Source organism: Mauremys reevesii, linkage group 3 (genome assembly GCF_016161935.1).
Source record: "Mauremys reevesii isolate NIE-2019 linkage group 3, ASM1616193v1, whole genome shotgun sequence".
In the NCBI taxonomy this organism is placed as follows: domain Eukaryota; kingdom Metazoa; phylum Chordata; order Testudines; family Geoemydidae; genus Mauremys; species Mauremys reevesii.
In genome coordinates, this window is record NC_052625.1 from 53,740,501 (window position 1) to 53,755,573 (window position 15,073).

Here is a 15,073-nt window from a genome sequence, read left to right on the forward strand (position 1 = left end):
TGTCACCTCCACCTCCAAACCCTGCTTCACCTCCAGCATTTATAATAGTGTTAAATATAAAAAATGTGTTTTTAATTTATAAGGGCGGGGGTCGCACTCGTAGGTTTGCCGCATGAAAGGGGTTGCCAATACTAAAGTTTGAGAAACATTGGCCTAGGAGATAGAGCTTTGAGGGTACTATAATTGAAGCTACTGGCACAGGATAAGATGTCTCTAAATGTGTTACTTGCTATGGCAAAAGTACCAAAGATAAATAAAAGTTCTGTGACTGAGGTGAAAAGATTCCAAAAACAGAAAAAGGTTGGGCTCCATTACAATACAGTGATATAGCTAAAAAGAGGGATGTCATAACTATAAAGGGAAGGGTAACAGCCCTCCTGTGAACAATACTATAAAATCCCTCCTGGCCAGAGACACCAAAATCCTTTTACCTGTAAAGGGTTAAGAAGCTCAGGTAACCTGGCTGACACCTGACTCAAAGAGACAAGATACTTTCAAATCGTGGTGGGGGGAAGGCTTTTGTTTGTGTGCTCTTTGTTTTGGGGGTTGTTTGCTCTTGGGACTAAGAGGGACCGGACATCAATCCATGCTCTCCAAATCTTTCTGAACAAGTCTCTCATATTTCAAACTTGTAAGTAACAGCCAGGCAAGACGTGTTAGTTTTATCTTTGTTTCCTCAACTTGTAAATGTTCCTTTTGCTAGAGGGTTTACCTCTGTTTGCTGTAACTTTGAACCTAAGGCTTCCTCTGGGCTCTTTGAATCTGATTACCCTGTAAAGTTATTTTCCATCCTGATTTTACAGAGATGATTTTTACTTTTCCTTCTTTAATTAAAAGCCTTCTTTTTAAAAACCTGATTGATTTTTCCTTGTTTTAAGATCCAAGGGAGTTGGATCTGGACTCACCAGGAATTGGTGGGGGGGGGGGGGGAAAGGAGGGGGAATGGTTAATTTCTCCTTGTTTTAAGATCCAAGGGTTTGGTGTTCACCAGGAACTTGGTGGAGAAGTCTCTCAAGGCTACCCGGGGAAGGGTTATAGTACTTGGGAGGGAGATATTCTGGGTGGGGGAAGGTAGACAGAGTTTCCCAAATGACTTATAAATAATTTGGGTGGTGGCAGCAAAACCAGATCTAAGCTGGTAGTTAAGCTTAGAGGTTCTCATGCAGGCCCCCGCATCTGTACCCTAGAGTTCAGAGTGGGGAAGGAACCTTGACAAGGGGTCACTGTGGTAGTTGAGAGGTTCCATTGAACTATTACCAACCAAACTCCAAATGCCTTTTGTGGTGCAGCCTGTCTTTAGCTGAGGTGGCTCCAAGACACTGCAAGAGATGAAGCCAAGATGCCTACAAAGGTTTCTGCCTGGTGAGAAATGATTGCTGTCGGCAAATGAATCTTTATGGTTGTAAAAAAGAGCACCTGAGAAAATGAGAGAAAAAGACCAACTAAGAAAGGAGGAAAGCAGTAGAGATAGTGACAGGACTCTACGGTCTTGTCTGCAGTAGCCTTTCTTCCTTAAAATTAGATTTCCCTGTTGCTACCTATTCAGTTCCACCTGCGTTGATGGTGGGAGCGTTTCTAATGTCCACCCAATTTGTCTCTAATGAGAAATTACCCACTTCTTGGGTCCAAAGAGCACTGACACTTGGAGCCATGTTGTTACTAAGGAGAGACTTTTCAAGGTTTCCTTCTCACAAGATTTTGGCTCAAACTGCGCTGTAATATATACATGAGTCTCCCAGTGATTTAATCCTGTTATAGAAGATCAAAATAGTTGAAAACAATCCCAAACTAGATCTCCAATTTTCAATGGTTCAGTTATAATACTTAGCACTTGAATAGCTCTTTGTAACCATTCACTCATTTATTCTCAGAATACCCCAGTGAGACAGGCAAGTATTATAATCCCCATTTTACAGACAGGGGAAACTGAAGCAAGAAGAGGATAAGTGACTTATCCAGGGTCTCTCAATAAGTCATTGGAGTAGAGTCAAGATTAGAACTCAGCATTCAATCCTGTGCTCATTTTCTTTAGACCATATTGCCTCTCAGTTAAGATGCACCTGGGGGCAGGCACATACACCCATGAGACTTGCAGATATGCTTAGTCTACTGAAAAGCTGTTTTAAACTATACAAATCACAGAGGGGATTTTCTGATAGATCTGTACTCTTCTGCTTTTTTTTTCTCTTTAGCTGGTGCTGCCTGAGTATTCTATCCATAGCCTTTTCTGCATCATGTTCTTGTGTGCTCAGGAATGGCTAACCCTAGGGCTGAATGTTCCTCTGGTTTTCTATCACTTTTGGAGGTAAGGCTGTCTTCTATGTACTGGACTATTGTCACCCTCATTTGCCCAATCAACATGCATGCATATGGCATAGGGAAAACACAGCAGTAACATGAAGGATGGATTTCTTTCTGTACCATTAGTTGCATAGGTAGATGAAACTCAGTTCTGCTGTGGGTTCATACTTTTAAGCTGAAAGGGCCTCAAACTTTAACAGTCAATCTGGAGAAAGAGGAAAACATGAAGCATTCAGATTCGAAGAGGATGGAATGGATTTTAAAGCTTCTACAAACCTGAATATTAAAATAAATATTTTTATGGCACTTTAGGGGGGAAAAAGGAGTATATCTTTAAAAAAAAAATCTTAGATTAAGTTAATTAACTATTCCTAGACAGTAACTCCTCGCTTAACGTTGTAGTTATGTTCCTGAAAAATGCGACTTTAAGTGAAACGATGTTAAGTGAATCCAATTTCCCCATAAGAATTAATGTAAATGGGGGGTTAGGTTTCAGGGCAGCTTCCCCTGCTCTGCAAGCACCAGGGGTGGGGGACTCAACCCTCAGCCCACCCACTCCACCCCTTCCTCCAAACCCCCACCATTGATCCACCTCTTCTCCCCCCCCTTTACTTCGCACACTGTGTCCTGGCTCCTCCCCACTCCCTCCCCTCCTTTCTAAACGCTGCAAGCCAGCTGATTGCCGCGTTTGGGAGGCAGGGGATGGAGGGGGGAGGCGCGCCAAGTCCTCTCTCCTCCCCCCTCCCTCCTGCCCAGAACAATCAGCTGGCTTCTGGCGTTTGGGAGGCAGGGGAAGCCTGCACACCGAGTCCTCGCTCCTCCCCTCTCCCTCCTGCCTCCAAAACACTGCAAGCCAGCTGATTGCCGCGGGCAGAAGGCAGGGGAGGAGGGGGAAGGCACTGATCTGCGGGGTCTGCTGGCGGGCGGGAGGCACTGTGCGCGTGCGTAGGGAGGCTGCCAGCTGTGGAGAAAGCAGGCAGCCAAACAACGTAAGAGTGGAGCATTGCACAACTGTAAATGAGCATGTTCCCTAATTGATCAGCAACATAACAATGAAACAACATTAAGCGGGACGACTTTAAGTGAGGAGTTACTGTACAGTGTTGGAACACAAATACTACAGCAGCATAGTAGTGCATGAGAACCAGGAAATGAAACAGACTACAATATGAAAGTGAAACTAACCATTGTACTAGGCACTGGACAGACACAGGGCAGTCCTGGCCCGAAAGAGCTTGCTATCTAGAGGAATTGAATGGGTGTGGAGATGAAACTACCCTCTCAACCCTTCCATCAGGGTTGTGGATCATTGATGGGAGGAGTCTGAGGGATGTTTCCACTTTCACTATCTGTAATTGTGGTTAGGGTGGCCAACTGTCTAATCACACAAACCCAAACACCCTTGCCCTGCCCCTTCCCCAGGGCCCCACCCCATGCTCCACCCCTTCTCTGAGGCCACCTCCCCTGCTCACTCCAGCCTCCCTCCCTCATTGCTCACTCTCCCCCACCCTCACTCACTTTCACCAGGCTGGGGCAGGGGGTTGGGGTGCAGGCTCTGGGAGGGAATTTGGGTGCAGGAGGGGGCTCCAGGCTGAGCCCAGGACAGGAGGTTGGAGTGCAGAAGGGGGTGTGGGGTGCAGGATCTGGGAGAGAGTTTGGTGCAGGAGTGGGCTCGGGGCTGGGACAGGGAGTTGGGGTGCAGGAGAGGGCTTGGGGTACAGGCTCTGGGAGGAAGTATGGGTGTGAGAGGGGGCTGGGGCAGGGGGTTGGGGTGCAGGAGGGGTTCTGGGGTGTGGGCTCTGGGAGGGAGTTTGGGTGCAGGAGGGGGCTCAGGGATGGGGGTTGGGGTGCGGGAGAGGGTGCAGGGTGCGAGCTCCGGCTGGGTGGCACTTACCTTGGGTGGCTCCCAGAAGGGACCAGCACGTCCGGCTCCTACGCTCGGGGCATCCAGGTAGCTCTGTGTGCTGCCCCAGCCTGTAGGCACCTCCTCCACAGGTCCAATTGGCTACGGTTTCCCGTTCCCAGCCAATGGGAGCTGCGGAGTTAGCGCTCAGGGTGGGGGCAGCACGTGGAAAAACCCTGGCTGCGTCTCTGCCTAGGAGTCACAGGGACATGCTGGCCACTTCCAGGAGGGCATGAAGCCAAGGAGCCTGTGTTAGCCCCGCTGCACCACCAGACTTTTAGCACCCTAAAATCTCTTGGAGTAGCCTCCAGGAGATCGAGCCCGATTCCAGGAGACTCCCAGCCAAACAGGAGGGTTGGCAACCCTACTTGTGGCCAGATTCTCTAATCTTCTCTAGGCACTTTGTGCTGCTCTGGCTTTGCAGAATGGCCAGATTCTGGCTGTAGCTGTCTGCAGGCAAGCTTTCCATTAGTGTAAAACTGGCAGAGGCAGCCTCCCCCATCCCATCACAGTGGGAGGGACAGGGCATTGCAGGAGTGGGATGTGGTGGAGTGAAGCTGCTCTATGCCACTGGTTAAGGTCCACTGGTTAAGGTCTCTTGGGGACATTAAGAATTAGTTGCTTAAGGTAAAATTTCTCTTCGGCAGCTCTAATTTACGCTAGAGCCAGACAATGTAGGATCAGGGAACTTCAGCCAGCTCCCTAGTAGCCAAGCCCCCAGTGCACCCTAGTGAAGAATCAGCCCTCCATCTGTCCTTAGGATAACTAAGGGACTTTAATCTCCAGTGCTGTCAGTATAGCACCTTTCAGTAGAACTACATTCCCATAAAATTTTTAAAAGACATACATGATTTTTATCTTCTCAGGGTCTCTTTATATCAGGAGGGCTAAAAAATGTAGCAGAGACCCACTGCTGTGTAGCAGTGCGAAGAGCAGTGTTATAGTGAAGAAGATAATTAGGAGTATCTTGGCTTGGAACTAAAGAGTGGGAGCTCTCTCATAGTATTGGCTACAAAAGCTCAGTAGTAATTTCGAGTGGAATGGCAACAGTGTATTATTCTGAGTTTACAGTGACAATCTAATTCTCAAAAGCTTGATGGAGTTGTGAATGTGCTTTCTCTCTGGTGGGACTGAACACAGGAAAGCTAATAGTATTTCCAACACAATTTTCACAGAGGGGAACACCTCAAGTGTCACAAGAACAGGTGTCTGGCAGGTGTGAAAATTATATTTAATGTGCAAGGCAAAAATGTTGTTTGTGGCTGGCGAGTGTTTATAGTCATGCTTGGGGGGGGGAGTATAGTAGATCTTTATCTGCAGAGATGTCTGCGTATGTATGCTATTACTCTTATTATTATGCCTCCAGTAAGGATCAGGGTTCCTTATGCCAAGTGCTGTACAAAGACACAGGAAGATGTGGGGAGAAATCATAGCCCCAATGAAGTCAATGGAGCCAGAATTTCACCTATGGCCCCTTTTGAAGAATCTGCAGTCTATAGAAAGATGAGTGAGTGTGACAAATGCTAGAAGGGAAGGAGGGAGAGAGGACATGGTTAGCGTTAATGAGAAGTTAAACATCTGGTTCCACAAGTTGGCTATGTGCTGGCTCTTCATCATTTAAAAGAATGGGTGGGTTTTTAAATAAACATGTAAATATAATCAGTTCCTGATCCCATCAATCTCTATATATTAGTTTCTATACTGTATTTTTAACAGTAATAATAATACTTCATCTAAGGATCTCAAAGCATTTAACTAGAATTGATCAGAAAATTATTTTTCCTCACAAAATAATTTAGACAAAAATAATGTCTTTTCCTCAACATTTTTCTTCATTTGTTTGAGCTTTTGTTGAAAACCCAAACATTTTCAACAAATATGGAAATTTCCCTTGTGTAGAAAAGTCATTTTCCATTCAAAGATTATGTTGATGGCAAATTTTTCAGCCATATAGCAATGCAACTAAGCTATATAATGCATGCTATATGAGTAGGGCCCTACCAAATTTATGTTCCATTTTGGTCAATTTCACATAGGATTTAAAAAATAGTAAATTTCATGATTACAAGCTATTGAAATCTAAAATTTCATGGTGGTGTAATTGTAGGGGTCCTGACCCAAAAAGGTTGTGAGGGGGTCACAAGGTTATTGTAGGGGGAAGGGAGGGTTTGCAGTACTGCTACCCTTACTTCTGCACTGCTGCTGGCGGCGGCACTGCCTTCAGAGCTGGGCAGCTGGAGAGCAGCGGTTGCTGGCCAGGAGCCCAGTTCTGAAGGCAGAGCCGCTGCCAGCAGCATCATAGAAGTAAAGATGGCATGGTATGGTATTGCCATACTTACTTCTGCGCTACTGCCTGCAGAGCTGGGCCCTCAATCAGCAGCCGCCACTTTCCAACCACTCAGCTCTGAAGGCAGCAGTAAGGGTGGCATGGTATAGTATTGCCACCCTTACTTCTACGCTGCTGCTGGCAGGGCACCACCTTCAGAGCTGGGTGCCTGGCTAACAGCTGCCACTTTCTGACCACGCAGCTCAGAAGGCAGCGCAGAAGTAAGGGTGGCAATACTACGACCACTTTTGGGTCAGGACCCCCAATTTGAGAAATTCTGGTTTCCCCTGTGAAAACTGTATAGGATAGGGTAAAAGCACACAAAAGACCAGATTTCATGGTCCGTGACATGTTTTTCAGCTGTGAATTTGGTAGGGTCCTACATATGAGATATGCAAGTATTATTATATTCTTTTTACAGATGGATAACTGAAGTGCTTATTGGTTCAGAGAGAATTACCTGTTGTCATGCAGTTAGTCAGTGACATAGCTGCTATTAGAATTCAGGAATCTTGATTACCTGTTCTGACCACTAGACAAGACTGCCATTCATAACATATTCGTATTAGAAAGTAAGTCACAGTCACATAAGGAGGACGGAATGTATTGTTCTAAACAATTAATAGAACATAGGAAGTCCACAAGAATTAATTGCTACAGGGATATATGAGTAGTCTGTTTAGATTGGTATCAGATTTCAACAATGGCCAATGCCATATGCTTCAGAGGAAGATCTAAAACAGGGGTCGGCAACCTTTGGCATGTGGCTCACCAGGATAAGCACCGTGGTGGGCAAGACCAGTTTGTTTACCTGCTGCATCCGCAGGTTTGTCCAATCGTGGCTCCCACTGGCCGCGGTTCACCGTCCCAGGCCAATGGGGGTGGTGGGAAGCGGTGGCCAGCATAACCCTCAGCCCGCGCTGCTTCCCAGCCCCCCGGCGAACCGCAGCCAGTGGGAGCCGCGATCGGTCGAACCTGTGGACGCAGCAGGTAAACAAACCAGCCCGGCCTGCCAGGGGGCTTACCCTGGCGAGCCGTGTGCCAAAGGTTGCCGACCCCTGATCTAAAACCTCCAAACTGAACCTAACTATGGATTGCTATGTCATGGGAGGACACGGGATTTCTTCTTTACTCTGGGCTAGTGATCTGGGGCATGAGGACCTGCAACCTGGAATAAATGGATTTAGAATATTAGTGTCACTACAGATGTTTTCTTTTGCTCTTTCAGGTATTTCCATTGCCCAGCGGATAGTTCAGAGCTTGCATATGATCCACCTGCAGTCATGAATGCAGACACCTTGAGTTACTGTCAGAAAGAAGCATGGTGTAAACTAGCTTTCTATCTCCTTTCCTTCTTCTACTATCTTTACTGGTAAGCTTCTTCATTCCTATGTGGAAGTGGTACAGAGCTGTTTTTCATGTAAAAATTAAGCTTGCACTATGGACCAACAAGAACAGGCAGCCTCATTCCCTTTGTCTGGAGCAACCATTTCAGTCCCTGATTCAGGCAACATCCCTGTTCAGAACAGCACTTAAGCATGCGTTTAAGACCCATTGAGGTCATAGGACTTCCAGTTAAGCATGTACTTACGTTCTTTCCTGAATTGGGGCCCAATGCATCCCCAAGGTTTCCAATACAATTTTGTTCAGCCTTCAGTCAAAGAGCTATTTCTGATAGGAAATTAATTTTTTTTTTGGTCCTTTGGATAGTCTGTTTAGATGGATGTCACTCTATGTTGATGTCATAGCAAATAAGTTACATCAGCTATTAATAATATACAATATTAGGGTGAAATCCTGCCCTGTGCTATGCAAGTTGATTCTTACCTAACACTCAAAAGAGCACTAGAACGGGGGCCCAATAGCTGCAGGTGCACCTGAGCAGCTAACGTGCATGCTTTGGTCTGCAGCAGTAAGGTGCACTTGGCAGTACCTCTCCCGTGGCCTATCCTGAGCCAACCTCCCTTGCATTATAAAGATAGTTCTAGTGCTAGATAGATAAGGCCTCATCCAAAGGTCACAGTAGTGAAGGAAAGACTCCAGGTCCATGGAGAACTCCACCCCACTCCTCCTCCTTACCCTGTCACATTTACTAAGGGCACAGATGCAAATGGCTGATGCAAGGAATATGCAGGGATCATGTCTAGTAAGGAGATACCTGCGTGATCCTTGCACTTTTGCTGGTAGGGGCCAGGTAGTTACACTAAAGCAGCTTGACAACACAAATTCATGCTTTTAATTTTAAATGAAGTTATTTTATTTTAGTTTTCCCTCTACTCCTCTCATAACTGGGATCATGTCCAGTACCCCGTCTCCAACACCCTTATGTTGCATAATGCTTTGTAAGATGGGGCTTGTTCAACTAATACAGTGCTGTGGGAGGCTGAATGTCCCTTCCTGATTAGCAATAGTGATAATGTAATATCTGCTCACTTGTAAATTACAACATTATCCTGAGGTCTAAATGCTGCAGGCTGCATGTTAAAATTTGTGGCAGTTAAATTGAAAAGTAATTACTAAGAGCAAAATTATGTCTGGCCAAATCTGTGTGAGAAGGCACTAGGGTCCTTCCCACTCTTACCCATCTGCTCCCCTTGGCATGAGTCAGATACTGTCTGAGTGGGAAGGACATGGATTATGCTTTGTTAGCTCTCCTGGCTGTGCCAACTTCACCCATCCCTTCCTTGGCTTGTTTGGGGAAGGCAGAGCCATAGTACCTTTACCTTCACCCTTTTGTACTGGCCAGCAGACTAGAATCAGCTAGTTAGTGTTTCAGAATTCCCTCTGGGCCGCTCATTTCTGTCATCCTAAAACATGGCCAGAAACGTACAGTTGCAATCTGCCCCTAAGCGATCTAGTGTAAATTACAGAATCACCTATGCCACCCCTACCTATATTATCAGAGATGGAGATACAGTGAAGCAGGTCTGTGGTAGAGTAGTATAATTTCATAGTTATACAGAGTTACACTTAAGATATATGTATCCTATACAACTGATCTCTTTATTTTTGATGTTTCCTCCATTGCACGAAGATTTTTTCTCTTAAGAAATGAAACACCACCATTTCAGTGGAAACCCTGCTTTTCCTTCTGGGAATGGCTGGCAGAAATTTCAAAGATCAAACACACTACTAGAGTGGTTTTATTTTCTTCACTTTTCAGACTCAGACATCAGAAGTACATTATTAAGCTCACACGAAACTTGTGGTGTGATGGAAAATGGCTAATGAATTCATAGTATCTTGAGTGATTCCTGATACTAATCTTGAATCCACCATAATTCAGTTGCTATAGAGAGATGGAAGGGATGTGAGCCAGTATAGCAAAGGAAGGCATAGGCCATTAGAGTCAAAAATTAGGAATGGAGGGTAAAGGTTATAAAATTCAAAGTGCTTTGCATACTTCAAAGGGACACTTTCATACTGGCTCTTTCTCTTTTGCATTCAGCATGATCTACACTTTCGTGAGCTCTTAACTCAGAAATCCTCATTGAAGACTGGGAACAACAAAGGATGGAGAGCAAGGACAAGTCAGCCTAAAGTGACGCTTGGTAAAAAGAATAGCAAAGAGAGGAAAGCTTTGAACCCAAGCAGTAATACAGTATATGAAAGACATATGCAGTAAGAATAATGGCCCGCTGCAGATCTGGAGTACCATGGAGACTAGGCTGAGTAAACTATGCTTATCTTTTGTTTCTCTGTGTATCCCAGTCTTTGGCTTTAAAAAAAAAAAGGCAAAAAATTATCACATGTGGAGGCAAAGTCAAAGAACTATCTGCATCTGATGGGAAATGCGGCTTAGTGAAATTGGTTCATCACAAACTGCTATTTCACAAGGAGTAAAGCTTCTCAATTACTATTTTGTACTGAAGAGTGAAGTGGGAGGATCACCATCCATGGGAGTGGTGGCTAAGGATGCTGCTAATACACCTGTTAAATACACAGCATTCTGAGCATGAACACTCATCGGAATCAAGGTGGGATTCATGTCAGTTATCCAAGGATGTTCATCTGACTCCAAGGAAAAAGAGTTATTGTATCTTGACAATTAAGTGATTTTTAATGCTTTTTTTCCCTACCCATGACAAAGAAATTAATAACTTGCACTGGTAGTGCAGTGATTTCCAAAAATATACTGTTCCTGTGATTGAATATCCAGTGGTATATATTTTTATATTCCATCTGTGATGCAACAGTTTATGTATGGTACAATTATGTCTAAAATGCATTCAGTTATGACCTAATTCTGTCAACCATTCAGTAGCACAGTTTTCCTCTTATTGGGGAAAAAAATTGTTACAAATCACAATATTATGGAATAGTGTAACATGAATATTCTACACACCAGAATGGTGTATGCAAAGTATTGTACCTGTAAAGGACCAGATTATTTTTGTCTATAATTTTCTCATGCTGTTTCATGTGTGTTGTCCAGTTTAATCTGAAATTAATGGGCTGTTTTGTGCTTGTTTTCCCACATATTGGACAAGTATTGTGAAGGATAGTCAATCCTTTTTAAAATTTAATGCAAAGGTTTTTTACTTCATTTTAGAACACAGGTTGATATAGATGGACTGTGTATGCTTATGAATGAATAAATATATATGTACACACACACAATCCAGCTATAAATATATATTAAGGTAACCTGTTTGTTTAAAACCTGTGACTAGGGTGCTGAACTTCTGGAAAGTGTTTTACACACCGGCTATTGTATTAAAACCAAAACGTAATGTAAACAGTAATTTAATTTCTCATCTCATTGAGAAGTCCAGTCTTATACTTCTTAAATAAAAGCTGCAATGTAATACAGAGATATTCAAACTACACAATTCCAAAGAAGAGTAGGTCACTATAAAGAAAATTAATTGGCATAAATATTATTTGGCCAAATCCTATTGGCTTTACTCACACATAACCCTTATTCTCACAAGTAGTCTCCTTGACCTCAGTAGGATTGCAGGATGGGCCATTTGTCTCTACTCCAGGGTCTCCTGGGTGGGCGCAAGTGGGGCAATTTGCCCCAGGCCCCGCAGGTGTCCCCATGAGAGTTTTTCGAGGCCCCTGGAGTGGGGTCCTTCACTTGCTCCGGGGGCCCCGGAAAACTCTCACGGGGCCCGGGCCCCCGGAGCTTCTTCCGCTCCGGGTCTTCGGCGGCAATTTGGCGGCGGGGGCGGTCCTTCTGCTCCAAGACCTGCCGCCGAAGTGCCCTGAAGACCCGCGGCTAGGGGTCCTTCCACCCCGGGACCCGCCACCGAAGTGCCGGGTCTTTGGCAGCAATTCGGCGGCAGGGGCCCCCCACCGCCGAAGACCCCAGGCCCCCTAAATCCTTGGGGCGGCCCTGCTCTACTCAAGGCAAAACTTTCAATCAAGTCAAAGGGTGAATTGTTTGAATATGGGGCCAGATTCTGGCCTTCACTAAATTTGCTTTGAACTCCGCCAGAAATGCAAAACAGACTTAAAGCTGGCCTAAGTAGCTAGCGGAGGATTTCCTTAATGTGAGGGGAAGCCTTTAGTGGCATAGGGCTGGCTACATCAGCCCTACGCCACCCTGCTTGTAGCCTTAAGCATAAGAGCTGTGTCAGGTGCAGGGTCTGAGGTCAATGGAATTTGAGGAAAGATCCCTCACAGCGTCTTGCCAGGATTAGCCTCCAAAGAAGCAAGGACCACATAGCAAACCAGCCCTGTTTACTAAATGGTGGCAGGTATATCTGAATGCTATATTCTTAGCTCTTCAAACATATACCAGATCTTTGCAGTTTTCTTGTAAAGGTAAGTTTGATTCCATAGAGTTTATCAAATGGTACAGTAAGTAGAACAGATTGTTTGTTTTGTTTTTAAAGTAAAATAGCTTTGTTTTATGATAAAATGTCTTGTTACTTGTAAACAGTCCAGAAACTTAATCTGAATTCCTTTGTATTGTGACTGAATGGCCTAGCATCGTAACCAGTATAAGGAGCTGAGGGATGTGTGTCATAAGGGCAAAGAATAAAAATGTTTGCAAGACTTAAATTATCTTTTTTTATGTCTAGATTTGCCAGCCTTACTTTAAGAGGGGCATCATGAGTGGAGCAAGAGACAAGAGATCTGGGTTCTGTCCTTAACTCTCCAATTGATCTGCTATGTGTCCTTGATCAAGACACTAGCTAGAATCAAACCTGAGTCAGGGGAGTGTGTGGCAGGGCTGAATTGTCCCAGGACCTGGGTAGAAACCGACTGATTCTGAGAGTCACAATCTGGTTCCTGCTTCTCCTTTGCTTCAAGAGGGAAGTAATTTGGGCCAGCCCTTCGCTGGTGCTGCTTATTTATCTATCTGTGCTGGCTCAGCTGTGCTGCTTGGTGCATCATGGGGGGCACGGCATAAACTCTGACCACTCTCTGACCACCTTTACCTTTGCTCACCCTCAGTGGCAGCAGGTTGTATAATTTTTGGTGGTGCCCAGGCCGTAGTTTACCCACCCCTGGGCTAGGGTGTCCCCACTCCGGGGTACTCTCTCTGCACTGGACACTTCCCTGACTCACTGATCATTACATACAATTTAAAGCAAATACAATTTATTTAATCAGCAATTAATTTTAAAAAGAATAAGGAAAAAGGAAAGGTTAAAGGAAAACATCACCCGCTTTGTGGCAGGGGACATTACAAACAGTGTCTCTGGCATGTCAGGGCAGTTCACAGTCTGTTCCTTGTAGGTCCCAGGCCTCCTTCTCAGGCCCTGGCTGTGCTGCAGGGATGCTGTGGGTTAGACACTTGCTCTGGTGGTGGCCACACACCTCCGGGTTTTGGGTGGTGGGACTCTTCTTCCCAGCGTCAGCCCCCCATCAGGTTAAGATTTCCCTCCCAGTCTGGCCTACAAGGACCCTTGGCTGGGGGTGTCTTTCTGCGCTGGGCCCTTTGCCCAGGGTTCCCCCTTGACTGGCCCCAGTTGCTCACCACACCCGGCCCCAGACTGCTCCAGCCAGCCCCAGCTCCACTGTTCTAGCTCTGGCTCCACTCTGCCTCAGCGCTGCTGCTCTGCCTCCAGCCCCCTGGGCTGCTTCTCTGGCCCCTCCCAGCTCAGGTCTGCTCTCTGGGCTGCTTCTGTAACTCTGCTCCCAGCTCTGACCTGCTTCCTAGGCTACTTCTCTGGCCCCTTTGGATCTGGCACAGCTCTGCTCCCCAGCTCAGCTAGGTCCCCTGCTTTCTCCTTAGCTCGGCCCCCACTCTGTCTGACCCAGGCAATTCCAGCTCAGATGGAGGACGGGACCCCCCCTAGCCTCCTGACTCCCTGATTAGCCTGCCCACCCTGTCAATCAGGCTGACCTGGAGCACTGGACTCTCCCCATTGTTCTGGGGACTGTCAGTCTCAGGGTCCTGATTTCCCATCAGCCCTTCCCCTTTTTTTTAGTACTGGGAGCTAGCCAACCCAAACCACCTCCACTGAATGTTAATAAGGGGACAACAGTCCCCATTACACAAAGAATGGGGCCGGGCATGTGCAGGAGGGGTTTCAGGGGTAGCGCAGAGGGTTGGGGTGTGGGGCAGTGAGGGCTCTGGGTGGGGGTCCGGGCTGTGGGGCTGGGGATGAGGGGTTTGGGGGTGTGGGAGGGGCTCAGGGCTAGGGGAGAGGGTTGGGGTACAGGGGTGAAGGCTGTGGGTGGGGTGGGGTGAACGGTACACAGTGCAGGAGGGGGCTCAGGGCTGAGGCAGAGGTTTTGGGTTGGGGCAGGTAAGGGCTCTGGCTGGGGGTGCGGGGTTTAGGTGGGGCTGGGCTGGGGATGAGGAATTCAAACTTTGGGGTGCAGCAGGCAGGCTGCCCCAGGGCTGGGGCCAGAGAGGAGGACCCCCCCGAGCCCTCTCCCCACCAGCAGCAGTGAGCTCCAGGGGAGGGCCCCCCTCCCCTCCCTTCTGCCATGACACACCCAAGCCCCAAGATGCTGCCAGGAGGTCTCGGAGTCGCCTGCTGGGGTGGGGTGGGGCTTCCATGCCCTCCCTTCCTGCCGCTGCCACCGCCGCTCCCTTAGTCAGCAACGGTGCAGGTCACAGGTGAGGCAGGGTCCAGGGACGCTTGGGGGAGGCACACAATGGCAGCAGACAGGACTGGGGGAGAGATCTGGCCCCGAACATTGGTGGAGCCAGGCCCCTGGGGCCCTGAATTTGCTGGAGCACAGGCACCATAGGCCCATACAACTCACTGCGCCTGCTCACCCTCTCTGCCCATCAGTGTCAGAAGGTAAATAACAGCTGGGCACCAGCTTCCCTCCCATTGCACAGACTCTGGTGAGGCAGGTAGCCCAATCAGGGAAACAAAAAGGTTCCTTATGCCCCCTTATTCCTCTGAATGTGTGTATAGCCCAACGCATGACTGAGCCATTCACCTTTCAGTGCCTCTGTGTCCTCACCTGTAACACGGGAACAGTGGTACCTACCTTGTGACAGTGCTTAGAGCTCTTTGGATGAAAGATGCATTAGAGGCAGAATATTTTGTTTATGGGAGATGAATATTTCTAAAGGAAGGAGGTAAGAGATGGAAATGAACCAAGTGTGGAGAAAACAAACCTGA

The 15,073-nt window shown here is 46.8% G+C and overlaps 1 protein-coding gene and 1 long non-coding RNA gene across 4 annotated transcripts in view; one reads left to right on the plus strand and one right to left on the minus strand.

Moving 5' to 3' along the window:
• The window catches only part of CNIH3 (cornichon family AMPA receptor auxiliary protein 3), a 75,593-nt gene extending 64,448 nt beyond the window's left edge, over window positions 1–11,145 (plus strand). The window contains exons 4-6 of one of the 3 annotated variants that reach the window (XM_039528431.1): window positions 2,193–2,305; window positions 7,759–7,902; window positions 9,979–11,145. In XM_039528431.1, coding sequence (XP_039384365.1) covers window positions 2,193–2,305; window positions 7,759–7,902; window positions 9,979–10,006 — 285 coding nt within the window. In that variant the 3' untranslated portion in view covers window positions 10,007–11,145. Of the gene's footprint in view, window positions 1–1,289; window positions 1,347–2,192; window positions 2,306–7,758; window positions 7,903–9,978 lie in introns of those variants that run through there. The other 2 variants (XR_005595497.1, XR_005595498.1) reach the window with 2 other exon arrangements.
• Window positions 1,289–13,251, minus strand: LOC120400057. The gene is made up of 3 exons (XR_005595499.1): window positions 13,151–13,251; window positions 2,422–2,506; window positions 1,289–1,416 (listed from the first exon to the last, which is right to left on the minus strand). It is a non-coding gene; the product is annotated as an uncharacterized LOC120400057 (long non-coding RNA).
• Window positions 13,252–15,073: the final 1,822 nt, after the last annotated feature.